The sequence below is a fragment of the Glycine max genome, chromosome 7 (genome assembly GCF_000004515.6).
Source record: "Glycine max cultivar Williams 82 chromosome 7, Glycine_max_v4.0, whole genome shotgun sequence".
NCBI classification, from domain to species: domain Eukaryota; kingdom Viridiplantae; phylum Streptophyta; class Magnoliopsida; order Fabales; family Fabaceae; genus Glycine; species Glycine max.
Genome location: NC_038243.2, coordinates 16,113,728 through 16,139,666, shown reverse-complemented (window position 1 = coordinate 16,139,666; position 25,939 = coordinate 16,113,728). Strand labels below are relative to the sequence as shown.

The 25,939-nt window shown below is 32.1% G+C and overlaps 2 protein-coding genes and 1 pseudogene across 6 annotated transcripts; 1 reads left to right on the top strand and 2 right to left on the bottom strand.

Annotated features, from left to right (window-relative positions):
- The first annotated feature begins 3,598 nt into the window (after positions 1 to 3,598).
- LOC100800143 (delta-1-pyrroline-5-carboxylate synthase) lies at positions 3,599 to 11,843 on the top strand. 4 transcript variants are annotated; one of them, XM_006583539.4, is made up of 20 exons: positions 3,599 to 3,847; positions 4,463 to 4,534; positions 4,980 to 5,083; positions 5,636 to 5,738; positions 5,890 to 6,051; positions 6,169 to 6,464; positions 6,968 to 7,118; positions 7,228 to 7,392; positions 7,568 to 7,645; positions 7,859 to 7,948; positions 8,115 to 8,201; positions 8,318 to 8,404; positions 8,469 to 8,565; positions 8,646 to 8,749; positions 8,901 to 8,976; positions 9,425 to 9,575; positions 9,673 to 9,741; positions 11,095 to 11,161; positions 11,250 to 11,320; positions 11,543 to 11,843. In XM_006583539.4, exons 1-20 carry the CDS (start codon positions 3,668 to 3,670, stop codon positions 11,622 to 11,624), a joined length of 2,292 nt encoding a protein of 763 aa, XP_006583602.2. In that variant the 5' UTR covers positions 3,599 to 3,667; the 3' UTR covers positions 11,625 to 11,843. The 4 variants fall into 4 exon arrangements, with proteins under 4 accessions (XP_006583602.2, XP_003529108.3, XP_006583603.1 ...); XM_003529060.5 differs by having other exon boundaries at positions 3,601 to 3,847; positions 6,187 to 6,464; XM_006583540.4 differs by lacking the exons at positions 3,599 to 3,847; positions 4,463 to 4,534; positions 4,980 to 5,083 and adding an exon at positions 5,466 to 5,527.
- Positions 11,844 to 14,377: 2,534 nt separating this feature from the next.
- On the bottom strand, positions 14,378 to 16,820 carry LOC100777659 (NADPH-dependent aldo-keto reductase, chloroplastic-like; annotated as a pseudogene). Its single transcript, XR_003267699.2, has 5 exons — positions 16,199 to 16,820; positions 15,477 to 15,564; positions 15,111 to 15,386; positions 14,767 to 15,013; positions 14,378 to 14,658 (listed from the first exon to the last, which is right to left on the bottom strand). The product of XR_003267699.2 is annotated as an NADPH-dependent aldo-keto reductase, chloroplastic-like (transcript).
- Positions 16,821 to 17,843: 1,023 nt separating this feature from the next.
- LOC100803348 (uncharacterized protein At2g39795, mitochondrial) lies at positions 17,844 to 20,707 on the bottom strand. The gene is made up of 3 exons (XM_003529066.5): positions 20,367 to 20,707; positions 18,289 to 18,626; positions 17,844 to 18,188 (listed from the first exon to the last, which is right to left on the bottom strand). Exons 1-3 carry the CDS (start codon positions 20,628 to 20,630, stop codon positions 18,029 to 18,031), a joined length of 762 nt encoding a protein of 253 aa, XP_003529114.1. The 5' UTR covers positions 20,631 to 20,707; the 3' UTR covers positions 17,844 to 18,028.
- Between the last annotated feature and the right edge of the window lie 5,232 nt (positions 20,708 to 25,939).

Sequence of the window (25,939 nt, the reverse complement as noted above, 5' to 3'; positions counted from 1 at the left end):
CCATGTTAATATCTTGTAACCAATGGTGGTGACTTTTATGCAAATGGGATTTGGGGACCCTATATATTAATACATATTCCTTCTTAATTATCTCAAATACAAATAATAAAAGTTATTTAATTTTTATTTTAAATATAAGCAAATATCATTAATGGTTAATATGTTAATTTTTGTCAATGGAAAGACTTAATTAACTCACGAACTATTCATTTTTTCCGTTTTTTTTTTATCACAACTTAATCTTATATCTCCCTTCAGTCTTTTTTACCTCATAGTCTTCACCTCTACCTGCTTTGTCTTCGGGGTTTACCCCCACTCCCCAGCCTCTCTCCATGACTCCATCACTTACATTACATTTCCTCTCCCGACGACTCCTTTACGCGCCACATCTTTGTTTCGCCACCGCCCACAAAATATTTTATGAATAATAATGTAGTAAATATAATATAATTAATAATATTTTATTTTAATTAATAATTAAAGATAGAAACTAAAATAAATAAAATTTAAGTGATTAGTCTACAACAAAAATTAAAAAGTGAATTAACAATATAAAATATTAAAGTTTATATCCACTAAATAACTTCATGTCAACAGAAAAAAAAAAATATTAACTAAATAACTTCAATAAATTGTGATTTATATATTATTCCAAAGGCTTATACATGTTAATAGTTTATGCACCAACTATAGAAGCAAATAATACAAGAGGGTTTGAATTGTGTTTTTAGAAAATTTAAAACTTTTCTTAAGATTGTAAAACACATGTTTATGGTCCGAAGAATATAAAAGATTAGATGATGAGAAAAATGGTTTTTTTAAAAGATCTAAAAATAAATAAAAAAAGTCTTTTGTTAGTTAAATAAGAAAGCATACAAAAAATGTTGTTCACTAATATATCAAAGTTTTCACTAACTTATCAAAGTTACAAATATTATTCACTGATTCTTACACTTATAAACTCTACCCCAAACAATTTAAAATCAGTATTCTTTATTTTATCAAGTCACTCTTAGCTCTAAACAAATCAACAAGATTTGTTAGAAGATTGTCAACTCTCTAAAGTATGATGGTCTAACAGACAAATATATCACCTAATACTTTTAGTCTTTTCTCAAGGTATATAAGGTATCTTGAGAGTTTTATATCTTTAAAAGAATTTATAGAAAGTTTTATAAGAAAAAATTATTCATGTAGATGATTCGTGTCTTATTTCTTTATAGCCTCTCCTATATGTAACCTTTATCTCCATGTAAATGTTGTCTTTCAACGGTTGGACTCTTCACTTTGTTCTTTGCCTAATGTCTTGGGTCCGTTGAAACATTTAATGTTTCCATTAAATGCATGTTATTCTTCATGTAAAGTTCATTCTTCACTTTGTACTTCAACAGAGAATTCACTTATTTCTTCATAGCATGTCTCCAACAACAAAATACACCTTTTGATGAGAATCAATGTCTTCCAAACTCTGAGTTTAGTTTATTCTTCATATGACTTTGACAAATCCTAGGAGAATGTTTTCTACATGAAAAAAATCTAAGGCAGAGAATATTAAATAAAGGTCTTAAATATATTACTTAAATGTTATATTTGATCGTCTTATGAGTATATCGTCTAAAAACTTTAGACGCACAGAGACAAATCATGATCTGGTAGCATATCAAACACAACTTTTATCATTTATATTTATTTACATCTAATCAAAATGATTATAAATCTCGATTCGTCTTTAAGACATAAATATCTTTTGACTTAACACTAAAAATTTAAAAAGATTTTATACTATCATTGAAACATAAGTTGTCATATATAATAAATTTATTGAGTTTAACAATAATTATCTTAAAAATCATACTTACCAATTACCATGATTTATGGTTAGTTGATAGTGTAATTTTTTTTAAACACTTCCAATGTATAAAAGGAAACTCTTAAACAATATAGAATAATGTATTTTATGCTAGTAATATAATATTTTTTTTGAATTTTTTTTTATCATGACAATATAAATTAAAATTTCAACTATTATACATTATTTATTTCATTGAATGTTTTTGTTGTTATTTGAAAACAAATTATGAAGGGTCTTATGATGAAGACCTCCAACATTAAATTGTTGAATATAACCATTTATGGAACTAAATGTCTTGTTTATGAAAGATAATCTATAATGCATTTTCTTTGTTTTTAATAACTTATAAGTCCAATGATACAAACTATTTAAGGGGGGGGAGGGGGGGGGGGGGATTGTTTAATAATGTGTCTTCTCAATTTTATATGAAATTGTTTGAATTTAACTATATGTTGTATAATCAAAGTAGCATAACTTTAATTTTAAACCAAGTCAAAATTTGTAATTATATTATTTTTTTAAATTATTATTTATTGATTGAGTATATATTTCTTCAATTTACTATTATTTATATTAAAACACTCATGGACAAAAATGAAAAGGAGATGTTTGACCATGTTTTTTCCCCTTATTTCATTGATTATATGTGTGAAATCACTCACAATATTGTTATTATTATATACTATAAAACCACTCATATCCTTAATGATTATATAGTTAGGTTCATTATTTAATATTTTCAAAAGAAATATTAATAAATATGAAATACATAATTTATAAAAAAATATTTGATAAGTTACTTTCATAAATCATAATATTTATATTTTTTATTTTAGGCTCAAACAACCTTTTGGTTCATATATAATAGGTGGTCCAATGTAACACCTCATAGGGTTGTGAAGTGTAATGTGAATATTTTATTAAAGAGATGCGGTGGAACAAGATCTTGAATTATCTTCGTGTTTGGAGAGTTGCATCTTTAATAAACAAAAATGCTTTACTCATTATGTGTGGATTTAATGTCCACAAAGGTGATGTTTGGAATCCATTGCAAAATTGTCACTCACTTGGAAGAGAGGAAAACCAAGAGGACGTTGTTATTTCTCGCTAACTTGTCAATCTTTCATTTCTCTCCATGAAAGGTATTTCCACCAAATTGCTATGTTGATTGAGTATGATGCAATCTAATTATTGTTGTGACTTGGAATAAAATCAGGTAACTCAATTGTAAAAAAAAATTCATTTAATTCAATCATTCTAATTTATGATCTAATAAGTTTGATTTAAAATGTACACATTAATTCATCCCATCACATATCATTATTTAAGTTAAAGATAATTATTTAAAAAATTAATAAACTTATTATATGATAAATTGTAATTGGATTATATAACAGTATAAAACATTTGATATTGAGTGCATATCCTTTTTTTCCATATATATATATATATATATATATATATATATATAATAAAAATTCAAACATGAATATTATGATATACTTATAAATAAAAATATATGTGTATATATAAGTTTGATTTCAATTAAATTGAATTGATTCCTAAAGTGAAATCCAAAATTCACTCTAATATAATAAAAAGATGTAATTTATTGGACTTTCAATTTATTTTTAATTGGATGGGCTATAATTTATAATAAAGACCCTAGAGATGTTTCAGCAGGGTATTGGCAGGGTTAGCCAAGTGTTTGTTTGGGAATGGGCCAGAACCTCACGGATTTTGTGTCACTCAAAGAGAGAGAATCCGTGATTGCATTGTAGAACCCTCAACAGAAAAAGCCTCCTCATACGTGTTATGTTAGCCGCGTACCTGGGAACTGAGCCTCAAACTCTAACTACTTCCATTCACCAGAAAAACAACACCCGCAACCCTCTCCCCCTGTGTTTCTTTTATTTCTCTCTTCTTCTTCTTCACTCTCCATCAATGGATCCCACTCGAGCTTTTGTAAAGAGTGTCAAGCGCGTTGTCGTCAAGGTCTCTATCTCTTTTAATCGCATCACAACAACAACGTACTGTGTTTCGTATACAGGAAACAGAGGATACCTAGAAAACAATTCTTCATGTTTTTAACCTGATGTCACGTCTGCATGGGAGGGGTGGCTCTAAATTTTATATTTTTACCATTGATATATTTCATTGATGAACTAGGAAAAATGTGATCTACTAGAAATCCTCACTTTTATTGAATCAAATCAAATTGGATTTTTTCCTTTTGTTTTGGATAGTTTACATGTGTGTTATTAATCAATGACGCTTTCTAATCAGTATCCTAATACAGTGGTTAAAGAATCAATTGAATAAAAAGTTTTTCTTTTTTTAAGATGACTTTAGGATTGAATTAGAAATCGCAATAGAATGTAGTGTTACATTTTTTTAATACTTTTTGTTTTATTTTTTATTTGTTATTGGTGTCTCAGGAGGACACTGGTTAATTAGCATTTTCCTTGACTATTTTTTATTTCTTGACCTGAGGGCGTGGGCACTGTTTAACATTTTCCTTGATTAATTAGTGTATTATCAGTGAAACTATTTTTTTTTTCTCATATCGTTCTTTAATTAACCTTTTGTTTGTTTTCTCATACTTTGAAGGTTGGAACAGCTGTGGTTACTCGTAGTGATGGAAGATTAGCATTGGGAAGACTTGGAGCTCTCTGCGAGCAGGTATACAAGCATTTTGCACTGTCAAACCAGAATAGCATTTATATCACTTGAATTTAATTTCTATGCATTTACTACATTGTCATCTTATAAGAAATCACGAATTTTTAATTAGTTAATACAAAAGTTAACAATTGTAAAAGAAATTGGTGTATTTAAATTAAATTCATATAAGAACACCTCTAAAGATAACAATTAGCATTCATCTATTCATATAATGAACGCAAACTTGTATCTGAATAGCATAAAAACAAAATAGAAGATCCAAATCCAGCAAAATACCCCAATATTTTATTCTAATGTTTTTATTCCCCTGTATTTATACATAAAAAATGTTACTTGAATAAAGGAAGAGGGTGGATAGATGGACTAACAAAATTTTCTTGTGTTTGGAGTTTTTCCATGACCATGCATCTTTTGTTGTAACTGAAAGCTATGTTTTCTGCAGCTTAAAGAGCTAAATAACAACGATTATGAGGTTATATTGGTGACTTCAGGAGCAGTTGGTCTTGGCCGGCAAAGACTAAGATATCGAAGATTGGTCAATAGCAGGTTTTTGTAATTTCTCTTTAGATGTAGCAAATACATAATTTTCAAAGACGTGCATCGAGCTTTTCGCTTTCTTTTAATAGCTTCTACATACTTCAGTTACATCAATTTGTAAAACTTGGTAACTGTTTAGTATTTGGTGATGCTCCTAAAAAATAATGAGTTTTTCATGCAATATATTTTTTTTTTGGTGAATATTTTTCATGCAATATAAAACTAAAGAAAGAAAAAAAAAATCAGACTTAATCATTGATTTATGTTATCATATCAAACAGAACAGAAAAGTTGTGGTACATAAAATCATTGTGTTTGAAGAAGTAATTCAACTTTTTCATTGCCCACTCGGAGCATGCTTCCTTTTGTCGTTTTGTTCTTTTTGAAATGTTAAATCAGCATCAATATGTGTTTGTGCAAACCGTTAAGCGGTATAGCATTGAGATGGAACTTGTGCGAACCTTTTCATGTTTCTATCAATATAAGATTGGTAGAGTTTAAGAGACAGAGGAAGAAAAGATGAGCCTGAAATGAAGGTTTATTTTTTATTTTTTTATGCAGCTTTTCGGATCTTCAAAATCCACAAGGAGATCTTGATGGGAAAGCATGTGCAGCTGTTGGGCAGAGTAGTCTCATGGCTCTCTATGATCTCATGTTTAGTCAGGTGCACACTAAATTAAGTTGCACATTCAATTCAATATGTCCCTAATCTTAAATTTCTATGTTTTGCCACACAATACATTAACACGTGTTTTATTAATCAAATTTGTATGTTTCCTCTATATTGATGGTAATATGTCATTTGCCTGGTGCAGCTTGATGTTACTTCATCCCAACTTCTTGTGAATGATGGGTTTTTTAGGGATACAGCTTTCAGAAAACAACTTTCAGACACCGTGAGCTCGTTACTAGATTTAAGGGTTATTCCCATTTTCAATGAAAATGATGCTGTTAGTACTAGGAAGGCACCCTATGAGGTAAGCTGCTTTTCCTTACACAAATTTTCCTTTGTGAAAATTTAGTCTCTTTTATTTCTCCTAGAAAATGTTAGTTTGATTTTCTTCGTCTTGTGACGTTAAATTATTACCTTTAAGGGCAAGAACTGTCTGCAGGATTCTTCTGGTATATTCTGGGACAATGACAGTTTGGCTGGTCTATTGGCTCTGGAACTTAAAGCTGACCTCCTTGTTCTATTGAGTGATGTTGAGGGTCTTTATAGTGGTCCTCCATCTGATCCCAAGTCAAAGTTAATTCATACATATGTAAAAGAAAAGCATCAAAGCGAAATTACTTTTGGAGAAAAATCAAGATTGGGAAGAGGGGGTATGACTGCTAAAGTTAATGCTGCTGTTTGTGCTGCTTATGCTGGCACACCTGTGATTATTACTAGGTACCTTCAATTTTAAGCTGAGATTTTACATGATATAAGAAAATGTTGACACTGATAGAGGAAAATGTTGACATTGTAACTGTTTAACTACTTTTCATTTCACTTTAGATCCAGCATACCCGGAGAGAGACATTGTTTTTATTAATTTTGTTTTGACTATTGGAGAGAGTTGTTAGCTACTTAATTCCCCGAGTCATAAAATTGTGGACAGCACCAGGAATAAATTGGAATGAATTGAATCTCATACAAACTGGCTTGTAAAGGATTATTATCCTTTCTTGGTTGTGAAACTGCATTCATCATTTTAAGATTATGGATATCCATCCAGTTGATCTGATAATGCTATGTAGATATCCCTTGTTTGTTAAATGAAAATATATTCTGATTTCTGTTGTGAGTAATTTTCATTTTTCTACTGATGAATGAGTTCACCTATGTACAAGCAAGCGTATGGAATTTTGCATTTTTGCTGACTTCAAATTGCATTTCAACCTCCTTTGAAGTGGCTATGCTACAGACAACATCATCCGAGTGCTTCGAGGAGAAAGAATCGGTACTGTCTTTCACAAAGATGCTCATTTGTGGACCAGCATAAAGGAAGTGAGTGCTCATGAAATGGCAGTGGCAGCACGTAATAGTTCTAGACGACTCCAGGCAAGTAAAGTTACATATTTAAAATGTGAAGGGCAGGGTTCACTTTCATGAATTTCTTTAAGTGGCAATTTAATATATACTAATTTCTTTTTGGTGCTTCTGGTTACAGGTCCTAAATTCTGAAGAAAGGAGGAAAATATTGCTGGCAATGGCTGATGCATTAGAGATAAATGAAAGTGTGATAAGGCTTGAGAACGGAGCTGATGTTGCTGATGCAGAGGAGATGGGATATGAGAAAGCACTCATATCACGTTTAACCCTGAGACCTGAGAAGGTAAGAACTTCATTGGTTACTTACTGATTACTGAAGTGAAAAATTGGAAGACAACTTGCTCAGCTTTTTGTTAGTGTTATGTCCATACAAAACCTACTGCAAACTTTTCAAAGCAGGTTTTGTGAAGTTTTCGCTTTGATTTAGCTTGTCTGACCTTGGTTTTTGTATTTTTCAGATCTCTAGTCTTGTAAAGTCTGTTCGCATGCTAGCTGACATGGAAGAACCCATTGGTCAGATTTTAAAGAGGACTGAGGTCAAAACCCCCCATATAATTATGTTAATACTAGCATATAAGTAACCCATGAAATTGTTTCTGTGATGTTTTAATATTCAACAAATGTAATATGTTTCCAAAATTTGACTTTCGCAGTTATTCAATAACAAATTCTAGAAAATGTTATTAAAACATGCATCCTATTGCTCAACACTCATTTTGGCAATTCTGATTACTGCTCTTTGTGTCCAGCTAGCAGATAAACTCATCCTGGAGAAAATATCATGTCCTTTGGGTGTCCTCCTGGTTATATTCGAGTCTCGGCCAGATGCCCTTGTTCAGGTTAAGAGACCCTATTCCTTCTCGTTTCTAATCCATTCTACATCTTCAATTAAAATGTCAAGGATATGAGCAACAATAGAGATCTATTATTTTGAGTCTAGTGATACTAATCAAGTTTTGAAAATGTGTTTATTGTATTAAGATAGTTGTTGAAATTCATTAATAGATAGCTGCATTGGCAATTCGAAGTGGAAATGGTCTACTGCTTAAAGGAGGGAAGGAAGCCAAACGATCAAATGCAATCTTACACAAGGTTTGTAAAATTTAATTTAGACCAGGTTGTTTTTTTATCTTATTAATCCAAATAAGTTTTGTCTCTAGTATTTTGCCATAATTTGAATTTATAAAATGCTTTCATCATTATTGTAGGTCATTACTTCAATTATTCCAGATACAGTGGGTGACAAACTCATTGGGCTTGTGACTTCAAGAGAAGATATTCCAGATCTGCTCAAGGCAAGTAAAATTCCTAAAATTTATTAGTCTGAAATGATTTTCCACTAATCATACTTTGCCACAGCTTGATGACGTGATAGATCTTGTGGTCCCCAGAGGCAGTAATAAGCTTGTCTCTCAAATCAAGGGTACAACAAAGATTCCTGTTCTTGGTCATGCTGGTAATATATGATTTACATTTCCTATTTTTGATTAATATTACAAAGTAGGATTTTATAAAATTGTTATTTTTGTCATGCAGATGGAATATGTCATGTATATGTAGACAAAACAGCTAATATTGATATGGCAAAGAAGATTATTAGGGATGCAAAGATTGATTACCCTGCAGCCTGCAATGCAATGGTAATTTCAGTTTACATACCCAGGAATGCCTCCTCTAATGCATGTTCATTTACATCCATATCTTCGTTTGAGTTTTCTTCATTTTTCATTCATTATGTAAATTGAATCTACAGACTCAGCTCATTACAATATTGTGTGCTGATGTTCTTAGGAAACACTTCTTGTACACGTAGATCTGTCAAGGAATGGTGGACTTGATGAACTTGTTGCTGAACTCCAACGTGAAGGTTCGGTCTTGGTTGTTGCAAATAAATTTATGATGAACAAAACATGCATTCAAGTTGGAATTTTATATTTTCTTTTTTTAAATCCTTGTTAGCTGCTTTTTTTTAAACAACCTTTACATAACTAGATGAAACTTTGATATTATAAACATTGGCGTTTATTTGTTTTTCTTTACATTTTAGTCGGATTGTTTTTCTTTTGTTTTTTTCTTCTTTTTTTCCCTGAAAACTTATGAGTATTCTGCGCATTGAACATGTCTTTTTAACTTAGTTTGATTTTTAAAATATAACTTTAACTTAAGAGAGAATGCATTTAAAATCAAAAGAGAAAATATGTATAATAATTAATTAAAAGATTACTTGGATATGGTTGGTCTATAGACCATGCTGTTAAACTGGAAAACATGTACAATAGGGATAACATGACTGCTGTAAATTAATCAATTTGCAGGCGTTCAATTATATGGTGGACCAAGAGCCAGTAACTTATTAAATATTTCTGAAACACACTCTTTCCATCTGGAGTATAGCTCACTGGCTTGTACAGTTGAAATTGTAGATGATGTATTTGCTGCCATTGACCACATACATCACCATGGAAGGCAAATTCAAGTTCCCCTACAAAATCTATGTTTTGATTCTCTATATCATAAACATTATAATCTTAAAAATCTATTTCTTTCTTTCCTGTTTCTGCAGTGCTCATACTGAATGCATTGTTGCAGAAGACTCTGAAGTCGCCGAAGCTTTCTTAAGTCAGGTTGACAGGTAAAAGTAGATTTTTTTTTTCCAGCAACCTTGTTTGATCCTTTTCTTCCAGTGTCAAGTTCCAAGAGATACTAATGTAGCAAATTGGTATGGTAGTTTAATTCAAATGCCTGAACTGCAGTAATTTGTCCTGAACCACTAACCTCTTCACTTTCTAAAATTTGAATGTCATTTGTATTGGATATTACATTTGTCCCAACGTCTAATTCTTCATATTTGTTGCTTTCATTGGGTTCCATCTATATATTCTATAAAAATTTGGTTAACCCATGAGGTTCATAGTGCATATGTAGTTTGACTTAATGAAGAGAACTTCGGAACTAACTAATAAAAAAATTTCTTCAAATTAGGAGGTGGAAGAGAAATCATCTTTTTTGAAACAATGGAGCTTATTTTTATTAGAGGCAGTTTAGCTGTGGCTTGTAAATATTAATGTAATAAGTATGTTATGGATATTTTTACCTCACTTTTTCTCTAATGCTTTTATTTTATTTGGATTTAGATCATATAATGTGCTTGATACACTTTTGGAGAGTGAAGTGTGAGGTCGATAACTACTGATAAGAAAAAGAAACGAAACCAATAATTTAGAATTGTATAAAATACAACTATGAACATAACATTTTCGCATACATACGAAGATGTTTTGATCATATCAGGATGGATAAGATCAAGAATGAGATCATTAGGAAGAAGGCTGGTGTATAGAAGAGAAGAAAATTATCCTCCAAAGGTGCATGGTAGGACGAGAAAGAAAACCCCATGGTCAGACACTGTTCAAGTAACATGACTTCAGGGAGATATAAGGTTGGCTAGGTGGTGAAGGGAGAAGGGAAGAAGGGAGAGGTCATGTGTTCGAATCCCCCAGCTAACAAACTAACAACTAGCATTTGGCGATAAAAAAAAGTAATGTGACTTCAAGAATCTGTTATACATGACAGAACATAATGCTCAAAGGGGGAGAACCAAGCCACTTAAGGACTCCCACTGAAAACCAATTTTGATACCAATTGATAAGCATCCAAGCACTTAGGAAGCCCTCCTTTAAAAGTGTAGCCGTAGGGGGGAGAACCAAGTCACTACCGAGCATCCTATACTATTCTATATTGAACTTAGCACTGCATGATACCCAAGTATTACCAAATAACTTGAAAATCTTTAGTTCTGCTTCTAACGTGCATTGAGGTCACTTATCATATTTCATTTGGACATAATTAATTCTTTTAACGGTAAATAGCACTCATGCTTCATTGTGTTTCTTTGCATAACTACTCTATGAAATATGATTAAGTCTAATACTAGAGTTGATGTTGATGACTGAGGAATATGCATTTTTGCTTGATTCTCAAACAGTGCTGCTGTATTCCACAATGCAAGTACAAGGTTCTGTGATGGAACTCGCTTTGGCCTTGGTGCAGAGGTGGTCTACTTTCCATAAGCATATTGTAATAATTAGCAGCACAGTTATTCAACATTTCTCAACTGTTCTTGGTTTTATTGTTGATCAGGTTGGAATAAGCACAGGCCGAATTCATGCCAGAGGTCCCGTTGGAGTTGAAGGGTTGTTGACAAATAGATGGTACAGAATTCTCCAATGCCTCCTGTTTTTGTTTTATTAAAATAAAAATACAACATTAACTGAACAAACACTTGCAGTTATTGATGAATTTTCTAGCAATTGTTCTTGAATTATTTTTTTTTGTTAAATTTATGATCTTCTTACTTAATCATTCATGCATTTCTATAGTTTTAAACGCTGTACTCTTTCAAAATGTACACTAAATCATACACTATAATGCAGGATATTGAGAGGGAGTGGGCATGTGGTAAATAGTGATCGAGGGGTCACTTATACTTACAAGGATCTACCAGTAAAAGCATAAATGTGCAGCCAGAGATCAGTTTGAGCTACTTAGGATTATTGTTGTTCACCTCATTAAACCAGCAGCAATTTTTCTGTTCTATTTTTCATTTACAGAAGTTGCTTCGGTGCGTGCAGTCAGTGTATATCTTAACTATCACTTACCCCTTTCCAGATTTTTTTTCTTACCTGGAACATGCTCTGGGGAAATCAAATAAGTGCATGAATTATATTATTTGGCTGTATACTCTTTTTTATTTATTCATAAAAGTACTACTTAAGATTGTGAAACAGCAATGCAGAGACAAATTGAGACGGGCCATCTGAAGCGTTGCATATTCTCGTGAAGTAGAATAGTTACACATTTGTTTTCCTTCTAGATAATCTGACTAACTTGTATTATCAATAAACAATAACATGACCCTGAAAGCAGATGGTGTCACCTAACGGTTCTTTACTTCAAAGTTTAGACTGCGTAGCAGGCGAACTAAAAGATGCAACTCAATTTCTAAACGAAAATGCACCAAGAAAATATCAATCCAGACTAATATGCCTTTGACATAATTGCTTTATTGTTGTAAAGAAGGGTCAGAGAAGCACAAATAAAGACTAGAATAGCGCCTTTAATTGATGGATGTTTTCTAAGTAAACATGTTAAGACTTGCGATGTGGTTATTTGATAATTGAACAAAATGGGTGTGGAACTTATCGTTCATAATTATTATGATTGGTGGATTTTGCAAGGTTTAAAGGTGGACTGATGAAATAGCACTGTTTAAGGAAATGCTTCGTGGAAATTTAGTTCCTAATATCGTAACGTGCAATTATCTTATCGATTGCTTGTGCAAATAAGGGGAAATCTCATCTGTGCAGTCTTATTAATGAGATGCATAATAAGGCTCAACACCTTAGCATATTAAGCTATAGAGAAGAATGCTAACAACAATCTCTTTGACACTCTCCTTTTAACACTATGATTGGTTGAAATTTATTGAAAATTACTAACTTTGTTGGGTCTCACTTCTCATTTAATGTCTTTGTCTCTCCTAAGTTATCTTGTTTGATGCTTTTTGCAAGAGCAAGAAAAAAGTTGCATTATTTCTGAAGATTATTTGCCATGGAATTTGTCCTCTTGTCTACAAATAAGACATTTATAAATGCCCTGTCTTTAGTTGCACAGGAACGTTTTCAATTTCTTTTAATTAAAGGCGCTATATTATCCAATTGTTCAGACTAAACAACTTGGTCCATGGACTCTATATAGAGAGCTTGTTTGATGCGGCTTTTCTTCTAGAAATGAACATGATGTATACAGTAGATTCAGGCCATGGAAATGATGAATATGTAAAGTAACCCTCAATAATGTATTACATTGAAGATGGCAGTAGTATCTTCATTTAGCTGGATATTATTTGATGGAAAAATGTTGGTGTTACGAAGTACCACATTGTCTGCCTCAGTTCTTGGGGTTCAGTCTATATATCTGTTAGACAACTTCACTTACTACTAATTGATTTTTTAAGTTGGAAATGGTGGGAAATTGGATTGCTGTTAAAGCAAGTGTTGTTGTAATTGAAGCATGTGACAAGTCTAGTAAAATGCTGCGCTGATGATAAGATTTATACAAGGCTATTTCAAAAAGCAGCCAATATAAAAATTCTATTTGCTTTTGAATATTGGAAGCTTTTTCTTTTGTAAGTGAATATTTTTTAAAATGACAATTTTTTTAGGTGCTTTTGATGTTTTTCAATCCAAATTGGAATTTCACCTCAGTAATTAGTACAATAAAGAAGGACATCAAAGGTCAATGTTGATTATTGCAGTAAAACAATAATCTTGATTAGCGAAAAAAATAAAAAAATACTAAGGGTGTGTCTGATTCCCTTCTCATTTTTTTTTATTTAAAAAATTATTTTCTAAAACAATTGTGCACTACTCAACAATCAAATTCCCTTCAAAATCAACTAAAATTTGAAAATTGATTCCAAAACAAGTGTTTTAAAAACCAAAAAATAGAAACAGTTGGGAGATGTTTTCTCCTCTTCTGTTTCCATCTACTCAATCAATTTTTTATCCCCAAATATTAAATTTTGAAAATTGTTTTCAAAACAAAGTGTTTTAAAAACCGAAGAACCGAAAGAGATGTTTTCTCATCTTCTGTTTTCATATTGTTCAACATCTCCCTCATTTTTACACTCTGCTCTTTGTTTTGCACTACCATCCACTAGCCATTTAAGCAGCCTTCTTCAGTTGTATTTTGAATACTGAAAACAGTTTTTGACAACAAAAATCAAACACACCCTTAAAGTACTTTGTCTAAGTTTTATTTTTATCCTTTAAGAAAAGTGTTTTCAATGGTAAACATTATTCTACAATTGGTATATCTAGCTGTAGCCTGTAGGTAATCCAAATTTTATCTTTTCACTATCGGTACATAGAAAGTCAAGATCTTCTCTTGCTGGTTATAATTTTATCTTTAGAGTCTGGATAAGTTATTTAAGTGAAATTTGTGTTGAAGGGCCAAAAAGATTTCGTTCAAACAGTTTATTGAGCTTGCATGAAGATTAAAGGCGTACAGGCTGACAGAGTGCTTTAAGAAAAATGAAATGCATTGAGTAGAACTCACAACACCTATGTAGTAAATGTTCTTTTCTGTCATATCTTAGTTATAATCTACTTTTTTAATTGACAGCAGGTTTGAGCAGTTCTTTTCTGTTTGTTTTGCTTCCGATAAAACAATAAATTCATAGATTGGGTCAAATTTACTGAAGGTCTCATAAACAATTAAAGAATGGGTCAAATTTTCTTTTTGTTCATATAATCATATGTGAGGATTCACATAAAACCCCAAGGTAGAGGGGTGATTGTCTTCAGACAATACAAATGTTAAAACATTTCTACAATTTGCATCAGAAATAAGAATTCAATGTCAAATTACATCCCGAGCTTCATCAAAAGTAATCTGCATTTCATATTTCTCCATCCCACAATTCTTCAAGATTTTTGTAAGGACTACAAGTTTCATGGACAGCAGATTCATTTCGAAGTAACCTTTGCTGCATCAGACAATAAACAAACTAAAAAATGAATAAACTGAAAATAAATGTTGGATACAAATATGTGCACAAGAATGAATTATTTGTATGTTTTGAAAGCATTTCAACCTGGTGAATCTGTGATAATTTTGAGAGTAGCTCAGGAGGAATGCACCAATCAAATAAACTAAGGTTCTCCTTGATCCTAGATTCATTTACACTTTTTGGAAGAACACTGTGACCACTTTGGAGTCCCCCAACGCAATGCCACTTGCGCTGGAGACTTGTGAAGCTTTTCAGCAATTTCCTTCAACAGTGGTTCCTTCAAGACTTGCCCCTTTACCCATGACCCAGGAGAGCCTAAAGGACAATATGCCTGCATGGAAAAATTTGTTGGTTATTAACAAAACACAAGCAACAGAACCTCAATTACAGGATCAGAAAAACATCACTTAGATCGGTCAGAGTAATACTGTGAGATGAACACCGGTAGACTTGCACAAATTGTGAAGAGCAGGTTGCTGCCACACTGGGTGGCATTCAACTTGGTTAACTGCTGGCGGAATCTTAGCATATCCAAGCAAGTCTTGCAGCTTCTTAGTTGAAAAGTTGCTCACCCCGATTGCGCGTGCCTGACCCGAGGCAAACAAACCTTCCATTGCATTCCATGTCTCTGGAAGACACAAGGGAGCCATATTCTCAGGGTTCCAACCTCTTGAACCCAACTTTGTCCTAAAAGGCCAATGCATCTTTGACAAAATAATTTATCATCAAATTTCATACAACCATCTCCAGTTTCAGTATCATTACATAGACAGTTTGAAAATCAAGAATCATACAAGATATAAATCAATGTAGTCAAGCTGCATGTCCGCAAGAGTCCTAGTTAGTGCCTTTGAGACATCTTCAGGTGCACAGTCACTGATCCTGTATGGTTAAAAAACTCAAGGCAACCAGAGGAAATTCACTACTCTGAACAGAATTATACAACACCAAAGTGTGTTTTAGGTTTTATCTTTCTTTCTTACATGCTAAAATCTTCTTTATAACCAAATAGTAAATTAAATATACAAGTGTTCTCAAGTATGTTAAAAGCTAAATTAAATTAGAATACGATGAAAAGATTTTTTTTATTCTGTATTCCAATCATAGATTGTGATATATGGTTAGATTATTAAGTTTTGTAATATTTACTTTTAAAAGTTATATTTAAGATGATTTCTAATTAGTTGACAATATAAAAATTTTACATTAACAGTTTATGAAAATTAAACTCATCAAAAGCTTGATTAGGAAAAAGTGAGGTCAATTTATCTAAGGTTAAGGATTAGTCGAAATGTATAACATGGCTTTGATGTGATGAACATCTCACTACGATGTACTACCCCAGTAGAAAACAGTGTTTTCAGAGCCTCCCCTATCTGCATCAGATGCAAACTTCCTTGCATCAAAAAAGCCAGAATAAACAAAATCAATTATCCCCCCTTTCAGAAAAAAATATTAGCAGACAAAAACAATTTGATATGGTTCTCAGCTTGTTGAATCAAGATACAACATATACCTCTTTTTCATTATCATATATCCTAGCACAATCTATGTGCCTGTAACCAGCCTGCACACAGAACCATGACAATTTCAACCAAAGAAGAAATCAGCACATGAAGCTCCTTCTCTTGTTACCAACTATCTCTCAATAGACCAGGAAATAAAGACACAGAACGCAAAGAAAGCACCTTGACAGCAGCAATAACAGCATCACCCACAACACCTCGACGAGCTTCCCATGTTCCAAGACCAACTGATGGGATCTTTGCACCTGTATTCAGATCAAAATGTAGGGGAACATTTGTAGCTTCTTTGTCCATGATCTCCAGCACAAAAATCAAAATGACTAAACTTTCACACAAAATAATTGATATACATAAACAGATTTTAAATCCAAAGGCAGCAATCTATATACCCTTTTGAGTCAAATGGCTAAAGATTTTTACTTTAATTTTTTATGTATTTCTTTTATATACCCAAATGTTGAGGGAAGAGTAATTTTATATTGACTTAGCAAATTTATGTGTATGGTATTGGTATGTGCCATGAGCCAAAAGTTTAGGCAAAAAGGTAGGGATCACTGGCAACGACTCTGAAGTCTAAACAATAACTACGGGGCAACCAATGGAAGAAGGAAATTTGGCCTTACCCAAGTCACCGTTTGGCAACGGGGATTCACGTGATTATGCTTTGATAAAGCGAGATATTTCCAAGAAAAATAAAAATAATAGCTTCAATATATACCAAGTTCAAATTAATATCTGCAACTCCTTTTCAGATTGTTCGACGTTCTCGGGTGCATTTTATGCCAGTTTAAAAATTAAAAAAAAAAAAAAAAAAAAAGGCTGATGTTATTTTGTTAGAGTGAAAGAAATAAAAATAAATTATTAAAAACTATTCGCTCGAGACAATTTTATAAGAAAAATAAAAACTATCAGTATCAATGGAAATCTTTTAAATAATATTTTAATTAAGCATTTTATAGAATAAATATTTATTTTTCAAGTTGTGTTATTTGAATAATATTTATTTTATAGAATAAATATTTATAAGAAAATTTCAACTAATTTTATTTTATTTTATTATTTCTAAAATATTTTTTACTTAACTGAGGTACTAATTTTAATGACTTTTTATTATTAATATCAAGGACCAATAAAGAGTAAGTTGAAAAAAAATTATTAATTGAAAAAAACATTTTCTTAATTTCTTTGTACAATGACTTTATTAGTGTGCTTTTTTTATATTTGAGAGACCAAGGCAAGTAATACAGTAGAATAATAACGTCGTACATTTAAATTTTATTTCAATAATATCCATTTTTTCAGTAGATGGTTTAAGTGCTTAAAAAATTGTTGACCATCATATTAGGTGAATTGTTCTGCCTAGATTAGTTCCTATGTAACTTTTGTTCCTGTTTCTGTTTTGAGCATTAGTCCCGTCTATTATATATATAAAAAAAAAATGGTTGAATGTAGATATTTTTTCTTTGCAATCTCATTTATACCCGGAAGAAAAGTAAAATTTAGATTAATTATATGCATGAGTCAAGAGGATAAAACAGTAATATCCTGATTAACTATATTTATCTGGTTAATCTATAAATAGCACTATAACAGTGAATATCTTGAACTTGCATCTCAAATATGATAGGTAAAGAATGAATGGGAGAACCACCCAAGATCTATTGATTGATGGGTGAAGTTAAATTGCAAAAGATAGCCTAAACAATCCTTTTAACATCAAGTTTTTTTAAATTATTAGTCTACAGCAATGACTCTCTCATGATACAGTGTATACCAAAGAAAAGGCCTCTGTCAACATTTCACGATCCTCAGAGAACAAATCATTTCTCGACGAAGTTCTTCAGGTTCTTCAGCCACATCAAATATTCCTTGTTGTCTTTAGCAAACATGTATTCCTGCAAGAAATTGGTTGTGCTAGGCTTGATTCCCCTGATCTCAAGATACTTGTGAAAAGCCTTTTGCAGATTTTCATCCAAATCACTATAAAAGAAAATGGAGCAGAAATATTCAGAAAGTATAGGAAACATTTTATGAAAAAAATTAGATAATACCATATAGGCATACACTAAGAAATGCTTACATGAACTCAGGCCCCTCGTATGCCAACTGGTCTTCAGATTCCTCACACTGCTTTATTGACAAGCTATCAATGGAAATCTCATCGGGAAAAGCAGTCACACCAAACTCTAGAGACACTCCATTTTCTTTGAAAACACTCACAACTAAAGGAATGCTAGATTCACTATCATTCTTCTCATTGTCACCATTTTCGTCATCCTCATTTTCTTCTCCAGGTGCTACATTAGGGATGTCAACTTGAACTTTGATAGTTTCATCTCCAAATTTTCCTTTTAGTTGTATGGTTCTTTCTCCAGGATTGTCCTCAATGTCAAAAGGAAAATCAACAGGAACTTCGACCTGGAAAAGTTAAACCATAAAGATAATGAAATCAATGCCTGAATGACCCAATGTGACTACAAATACCAAAGCAAACTCTACAAAACAGAAACAGCAAATGGCCTTCCTACAACAACTATCCCTGAAAATAGCTGCTTCTGGTACTGCTCTACAAGGCAATTTTTTCCACCTTATATTTTATTTGTTAAAATAAACAAAATATATTATGACAAAACTTGTCAATAAATGACTCCTAGAAATTTTTGGTATGTAAAACCTTGAAGATTGGCTTCAAAGCTGTTATTACCGGATATTGCCTTACTCCGAAAGATACCTTACACAATTTAACAATGCTAAGATATTTTCTAAAACTTCTACAACCTTTTCAAAAAGAAAAGAAAAGTAACAAACTTCATTTCAGTTTCAAAAAAGAAAAAAACTTCATTTAGTGAACTATTGAAATATACTTACAACATAATGTATACTTTTACACAACTCAAAGTATATTTACCAAACTAATGAAAGCACATCTTGAAACACAACACTGATATGACTAATCATAGCATATAAGATAATAAAATGGTGCAAATAAGAAAACTAAACATCTGCAGAGTAATATGCGATGGTGGTCAAAGATATGAAATAAAAAGGAGAAAGGAAGGATAGTTAATCTGTTAGGTTTGGGGCTTGGGCAGTAGGAAAAAAGGGAGAGTGTAAAACCCCATAAGATAACCAAGTGATTTTTAACCTAATTTTCACATGATACCACTTAAAAGTTGCATATGGCATAAGCAACGTACATCTGATAGAAAAAAGGTTTCTCAATCCAGATAAGTCATACAGCAGAATTTGTTAAAACATTTAGACATTGAAAGTCCATTCCCACACCATGTTTCGTAACTGGTAAGTAACTAACAACAGCAAAATTCATCAGCTCAAAACATATGAATAAAGACTCAGACATAAAATCCCAGTCAAACTACAAAAGATAGCCTCTAAGATCTGTTCATATGCACAAAAAGTAATACTAGAATTATAAAGAGTAAATTGCAATGACACCCCCCCAGCGGTTTGCCTTACAAAATAGGTCAATAAAATATAGTAATTTCAAGCCACTAGAAAACCAAAAAAAGGCTTAAAAGCAAAATGCACAACGGCAGCAGCTATGATGTCCCCAATAATTTTGCTAAACTATGATACCCCTGATAATCTCAATGTTAAGCAAATAAAACCAAACAAATGGTAAATTATAAAACTAAGACAAGAAACAGAGGGTTCGGAAACCACCACAACGCTCTGTTACAAATTCACCTCAAAATTACCTATTTAAACACTCAACTATTCCTATTCATTCACAACAACTATCAACAATCTTCTACCTTCACTCAAAATGAGAATCCCTCCACCAAATAACCAAAATTAAACACAACAAACACTTCCAAAACTTTCATTCTTCACAAGGAAAATAAGGGAAACTCACCACCACCACCACCAACAACAAGAAGTACAAAATCAAGCTTTATGCAATAAACGACGTCGTTTTGCATTACTGATGGAAACAGAACTCACAAGAAAAGTCAAAAGGGAGGAAAATTTCACTTCAAGTTCCATACCCACTTCTATCTAATAATCAACCCAGTAAAAAAAAAACTTCACACGGAAAATGCAAAAACAAAGGTATATTACGGTGATTAGTCACTAGGAAAAGGAACAAAGTAGTCTTCAAAAATAGTAATAACAAGTGAAAAAGGGAAAAATTACTTGGTGGTGGGCATGGTCGTCTTCGAGGGCGCATTGGATCTCAGACTGAAGCACTTGAGCGAGATATTCGTCGGCGCTGGACTTGGTAGCGAAGGCGTTGGCGAAGCGAAGAGAGGGTGCGATAGTAGTAGTCGCTGTCTCTCTGCGGAGAACAGAGAGAGCAATGTGGAAGGTTCTGGAAGAAGACGATGCCATGGCCGTGCGGCGCGCCAGCTGAGGCAGCACGGCGGAGGAGACGCGGCGAAGCATCGCGTACATGGCCATTTCTGTGTGTGTGCTGAACAGAGAGGGAGACTCGAGGCGCAGAGCAAAGGGTTTAAGCGTTAGGGTTTTGGGGGAGTCTCGGGTTTGGGTTTACCGTATTTATATAAGCGTCACATTTTATTAAATCAAATAATCAAATAAATATAATTAAAACAAGTAAATATAATTTTCACTCTAACTAAATTTTGTTGGATTTTACTAACCAAAATCCTTAAGAAATTAGTTACAAAATTAAATAATAAAATATTTATTATAAAAATTATAAGAGTGCGAAAAATTTATCAATAATACAATTTTATACATTTCAATAAAAATCTTTCTTTTAGCTTTTAAATCAACACATTAAGGATATTGATTAACATTTACTAGTTTTGTTTATTTTGTTCATGATTTTCATTTATTTCATCCTATTATATAAGTTAGAACTAGTTTTTATTAAAGATATAAGTGGATTCTACTTCACCCAATTCTTGAACTTGGTCAACCCAATCTAATTACATTTTTGTGAATTGGATTATGTCATTGGGTAAGGGTGAATTTTTTTAATGCATCCAATTATAATTAAGTTTGATAATGGGTTTATGAGTTTTAAATCTGATCAAACTTGACTACATAGTGAATATATAAAAAAACTTCTTAATTGAATTTTTCATGTTCGGAATATAGGTCATTTTCACATTACTATCTAACATTTTTTTTTCAATCAAGTACCTAAAAAAAATCAATTTCATTTTATCACCTGTTGTTAGTTGCATTTCATTAAGTGATGATGTGGCAAATGGAGTGTCACGTCATCACGTCTTGTTATTGACACCTGGCATGACAATAATGACAAGACACTATGACGTGGTACTCCATGTGTCACGTCATTACTTAACTTAATGATAGATAGTAAAATGAAAAAAAAATAGGTATGTATTTGACAAAAAATAAATAAATTTTTATATAGTAATCTGAAAACTATCTATTTTTCTCGGTATGAAAAACTTATTTAAGTTAATCTAAAAACAATTTTTTAGTTAACAAATGATAAGTAGGAGTTTTATCAAAATAAATAATTTAATTTCAGATAAAATGATAAATTTTATTATTTTATTGAAAATAAAAATAAAAATGATAATCGTAAATTTAAGTTATGTTTAAAAGCAAATCTTATAAGTCAATAAGAAAAAATTGGTTCTCAAACATTTTTATTTGATCAAATATTTATAAACTTGTAAAAAAAACTAAAAATTAATTAAAATAACTTGATGAACATATATGTAATTTACTTTTATATAGACTTAAGAAATTTTATCCTATTTATTTCTTTAAGATAATTTCTCATTCAAAATAAGAAATACGTCAAATTAATAAGATATTTTTTATTGGTAGGAATAAAAAAATACTATTTGGAATTTACAATAATCCATTTATCAACTTTAATCAATAAAACTAGATTAATAAGATAATATTAAAAATGAAATTAAAGAGTTAAGATGTGTACCAGTTCCTTTAAGAAGCTGGCCGTGGAGGGTTACCTCCACATAGCTATTTAGCAGGCGAGGTCTCCCTCCTAACCATTTCAAGTCCTCTTTGACTCTCTTTTCAGAGTCTTTTTCATCTTTGCCTCGCGGTACTTGTTCGCTATCGGTCTCTCGTCAGTATTTAGCCTTGGACGGAATTTACCGTCCGATTGGTCGGGAGCACGGGGCGTCGTGGTCATTCCCTCCCGCCGGTAGATGGATAAACAAATTCGCGGGTCAATCTGATTGTGAGACATCGACAATGATCCTTCCGCATGTTCACTTATGGAAACCTTGCTACGACTTCTCCTTCCTCTAGACAATGCTAAAAGAAAATAATCCAACAAGATCAAAAGGTGAGATATATATTTTGGGTCTAGACTAATGAATGAAGAGTAAGGAAAAACATAACATGTTACATATGTATATTGATCATAGACCGCAAAACACTAATTATATATGGTTTAAATAAGTTTTTCATATCAGTGTTACGTCAATGAAGGTAATGACGTGACAATGAAGTATTTGTGACAAGACGTGATGATATGACACTTAGTCTATCACGTCATTACTTAATCAAAAGTGACTAACAACATATAGTAAAATGAAATCGAAATTTTTTTCAAGTATTTAGTTGAAATAAATAAATAAATGTAAGATAATGATCTAAAAACGATCTATATTACTAGTATGAAAAATTTAATTAAATCATTAAAAAAATAACATTTGACTAACCAATAAACCCACTGATGTAGTCTGATTATTCATTCATCTATCAGAAAGAAAACCAGACATGAAAAATTATAATTTTACAATCTAAGAGATGCTAACTAAAAAGCCAAGTGACATAACATGCACCCGAAAAGAAAGAGTGTATCATACAAGTCACCTTGTTTTCCTTCAATTAATTGTATAAATTGTATAAGATTAGTAACATAAATACTTTGGGTTGGGCCTTCTTATTTTATCCTTCAACGATTTGCACATAATTTATTGCTCATAAATTTAAATGAAGAATTTGTTGAAAAAGAATGCTCAGAAAGTCTCACGTAGCATTTAAGTTTTTGAGAAGTGTGAAGAAAAAATGGACAAGTTTGCAATTTCAAAGAACCTAACACCACAAACATAAGATGTGTTTCTTATATTACATCGATCTACTTATTTAACCGACCATTCTACCGAGTTCTCATATGTCTCCATCCTATACTTCTTCCTCATATATGTCACCCCCGTTGTTTGTTTCATGGATTAAGAAGTTAGCCTTGAGTAATCTTACCTGCAACAGAAAAAGAAAAGTGCCAAGAAACTTAATTGGTCTTTCATAAAAATAAATAAGGGTGTGTTTGGTTTGCATTTTCATTTTATATTTTCATTTCCTGTTTTCATTTTTTGAAAACTATTTTTATTTTCAAAATATTAGAATTCTTAAAACATGTTTGGTTTGACTTCTTGTTTTCTGTTTTCATGAAATAAAAATACTAAAAATTTATGATATATTGACTTCTTATCTTTTTGTATTTTTAGATTTGCTTAAAATTACATTCATTACACAATTTTATTTTACCCGAAATGAGATTTTTGTTCTCAACTGAAAACGAGAATTTATTGTTTTCATTTTCTGGTTGTTTCCTATTTTTATTTTCACTGAAAATGTTTTTAGAAATCCAACCAAGCACATTTTCATCACTATTTTCTGTTTTCAGTGATAATGAAAATAGAAAATAATCAAACCAAACACCCCCTAAATCTTTCATAACATATTTATCACGTGACTAGCACCAAACCTTGTTAAGTTTCTACTCTAATGACTCTCAACCCAATAAGTGTCATGGAGACTATAATCAGAAAACAAGTATATAGTGTGTGTGAGTGTGATAAATCGTATTACTACAACTCTTTTGTATAATTATAAAAGACAAAGGAAGAGAAGTGAGAAAAGCTAGTGAAGATAACTTGACTGAGTGCCTTTGAATAGAAAATTTTAATTGAGGAAATGAATTTATCAAAGAATTTAAATTTCTTTAATCTAAAATTCATTATTTGAATATTTTTTTATGAAGAATTTAAATTTTTGAAATTTTAAAATAGAATTTTAAACAACTAAAAATGTGATTTTAATTTTCTTCTAAAATGTGAGAAATTGAAATTCTCTTCTTAATAGAAGAACCTTCCAAAATGTTTGCGTATTTCCTTTATCACTTTCATATTATTTTTCACCTGAAAACTCTCGAAATCTCATTCTCGAACTCGCAACTCTTTCCTCACACTGATGATCTTATTCTTCAAGAAGTACTGCCTAAGCTCGCGGAGCATCGACCGGGTGCGCGTGTTGGGGGACAAGTAAAACTGCACCTACCAATCATGGGAGCAGCCGTCGCTGCCCATCACGCGGTGGAGGTGCTCGCTAGCGCGAATGGCCTGAGTCATGTCTTGCGTCGTTGACTAAATGTTGTGGTCAGGTGTGTTGGTGTAAGCCGCCGTGTCTCAATTTCCTACGACTCTCCATGCCCCATCAGTATTCTTCTCTTTGGAAGCACACCAACCATATCTTCTTTTCTCTTTACATTCATTTTCTTTCACCCTCACAATTTTAATTTTTTTATCCAAATAAAAATTTTTGAAAATAAAAGAATTTCAATTGAAATATTTGAAATTCTTAGAATTTTAAATTCTCTCATTCAAACTCACTCTAGGAGTAATGCCATGAAGTGAAATACTTAGAAACAGTCTAGTGTAGATATATAGCATTAGATAGGAAGAGAAGAGAGAAGTGGAGATAAAATGGTGTTGTACGTAGAAAATGTGTAGGAAACTACTAATGTATATATGTTAGTCTAGATCATATAATAGAAAGATCGAAAGGGAATGAACCATTAAATGTCTATCTATCTAATCTCAAAAAATTTAGCAAGCAAGTTCTCAAGAATAGACTAGTCAAAAACATCAAAATTTTCCTTAATTCTTGCTTCATTAGAAATCTTGGGAAGCACACTATCACTACAAAAAAAATAGATATTTCCGACGGAATATTTCCCACGGAATTGATTCCGTCGAAAATATTGTATTTTCCCACGGATATTTTTGAAGGATTGTATTTCGTCGGAAAGTATAAATTTCTAACAGATTTTATCGAAGGAATCAAATCTGTCGGAATTAAAAATTATCCCCAAATAAAATGTTTGCAACTCTAGTCCTCTGTCACTCCCCTTTGCAACTTGATAAGGAAACACGTTGTGCCTCTGCGAGCACCATGCCTCTATTGCACCTCCGCTGTCAGCCCACGTCACTGACAGGTAAGCCAATGTAGCCCATCCCTCTCTCTCGCTGCTTCTCACCTCACCATTGTACAAACGCTCACCATTGGCTTCAATCGAACTTGCGAGGAACGAGAACTTTCTCAGATTGACATACACTGTCTTCAAGGAGTTATTCAGTGTCGAAGACTTCGAGTTCAAGCTCCTCGTTGTGGGGGTTGGAGTGGGTGCTGACTCAAGTTTCTTTCTCATCTTAGTGTGCTCAGTGCTGCTGATAAAACCACCATGCTCAAGCTTCAGGTCTGCTTAATATAACACTTTTTAGTTTATTATTTTCTTAGTTGCTTCCTGCTATTAGTGCAAACCATTTTGCTATGTTTCATGTTTTTCTGTTTGTGTTGTGGTTTTGAGTTTGAAAGTTGAACGATTGTGCCTAGCTTTTTGAACTTTAGGGGACATTGTTGTTGTTGAATGGCACTATATCACATGAATGCATTTTGGTTTGCAACCTGCTGAGTTTGCAAGGGGTTGTGAAGCAAATTTAATAATA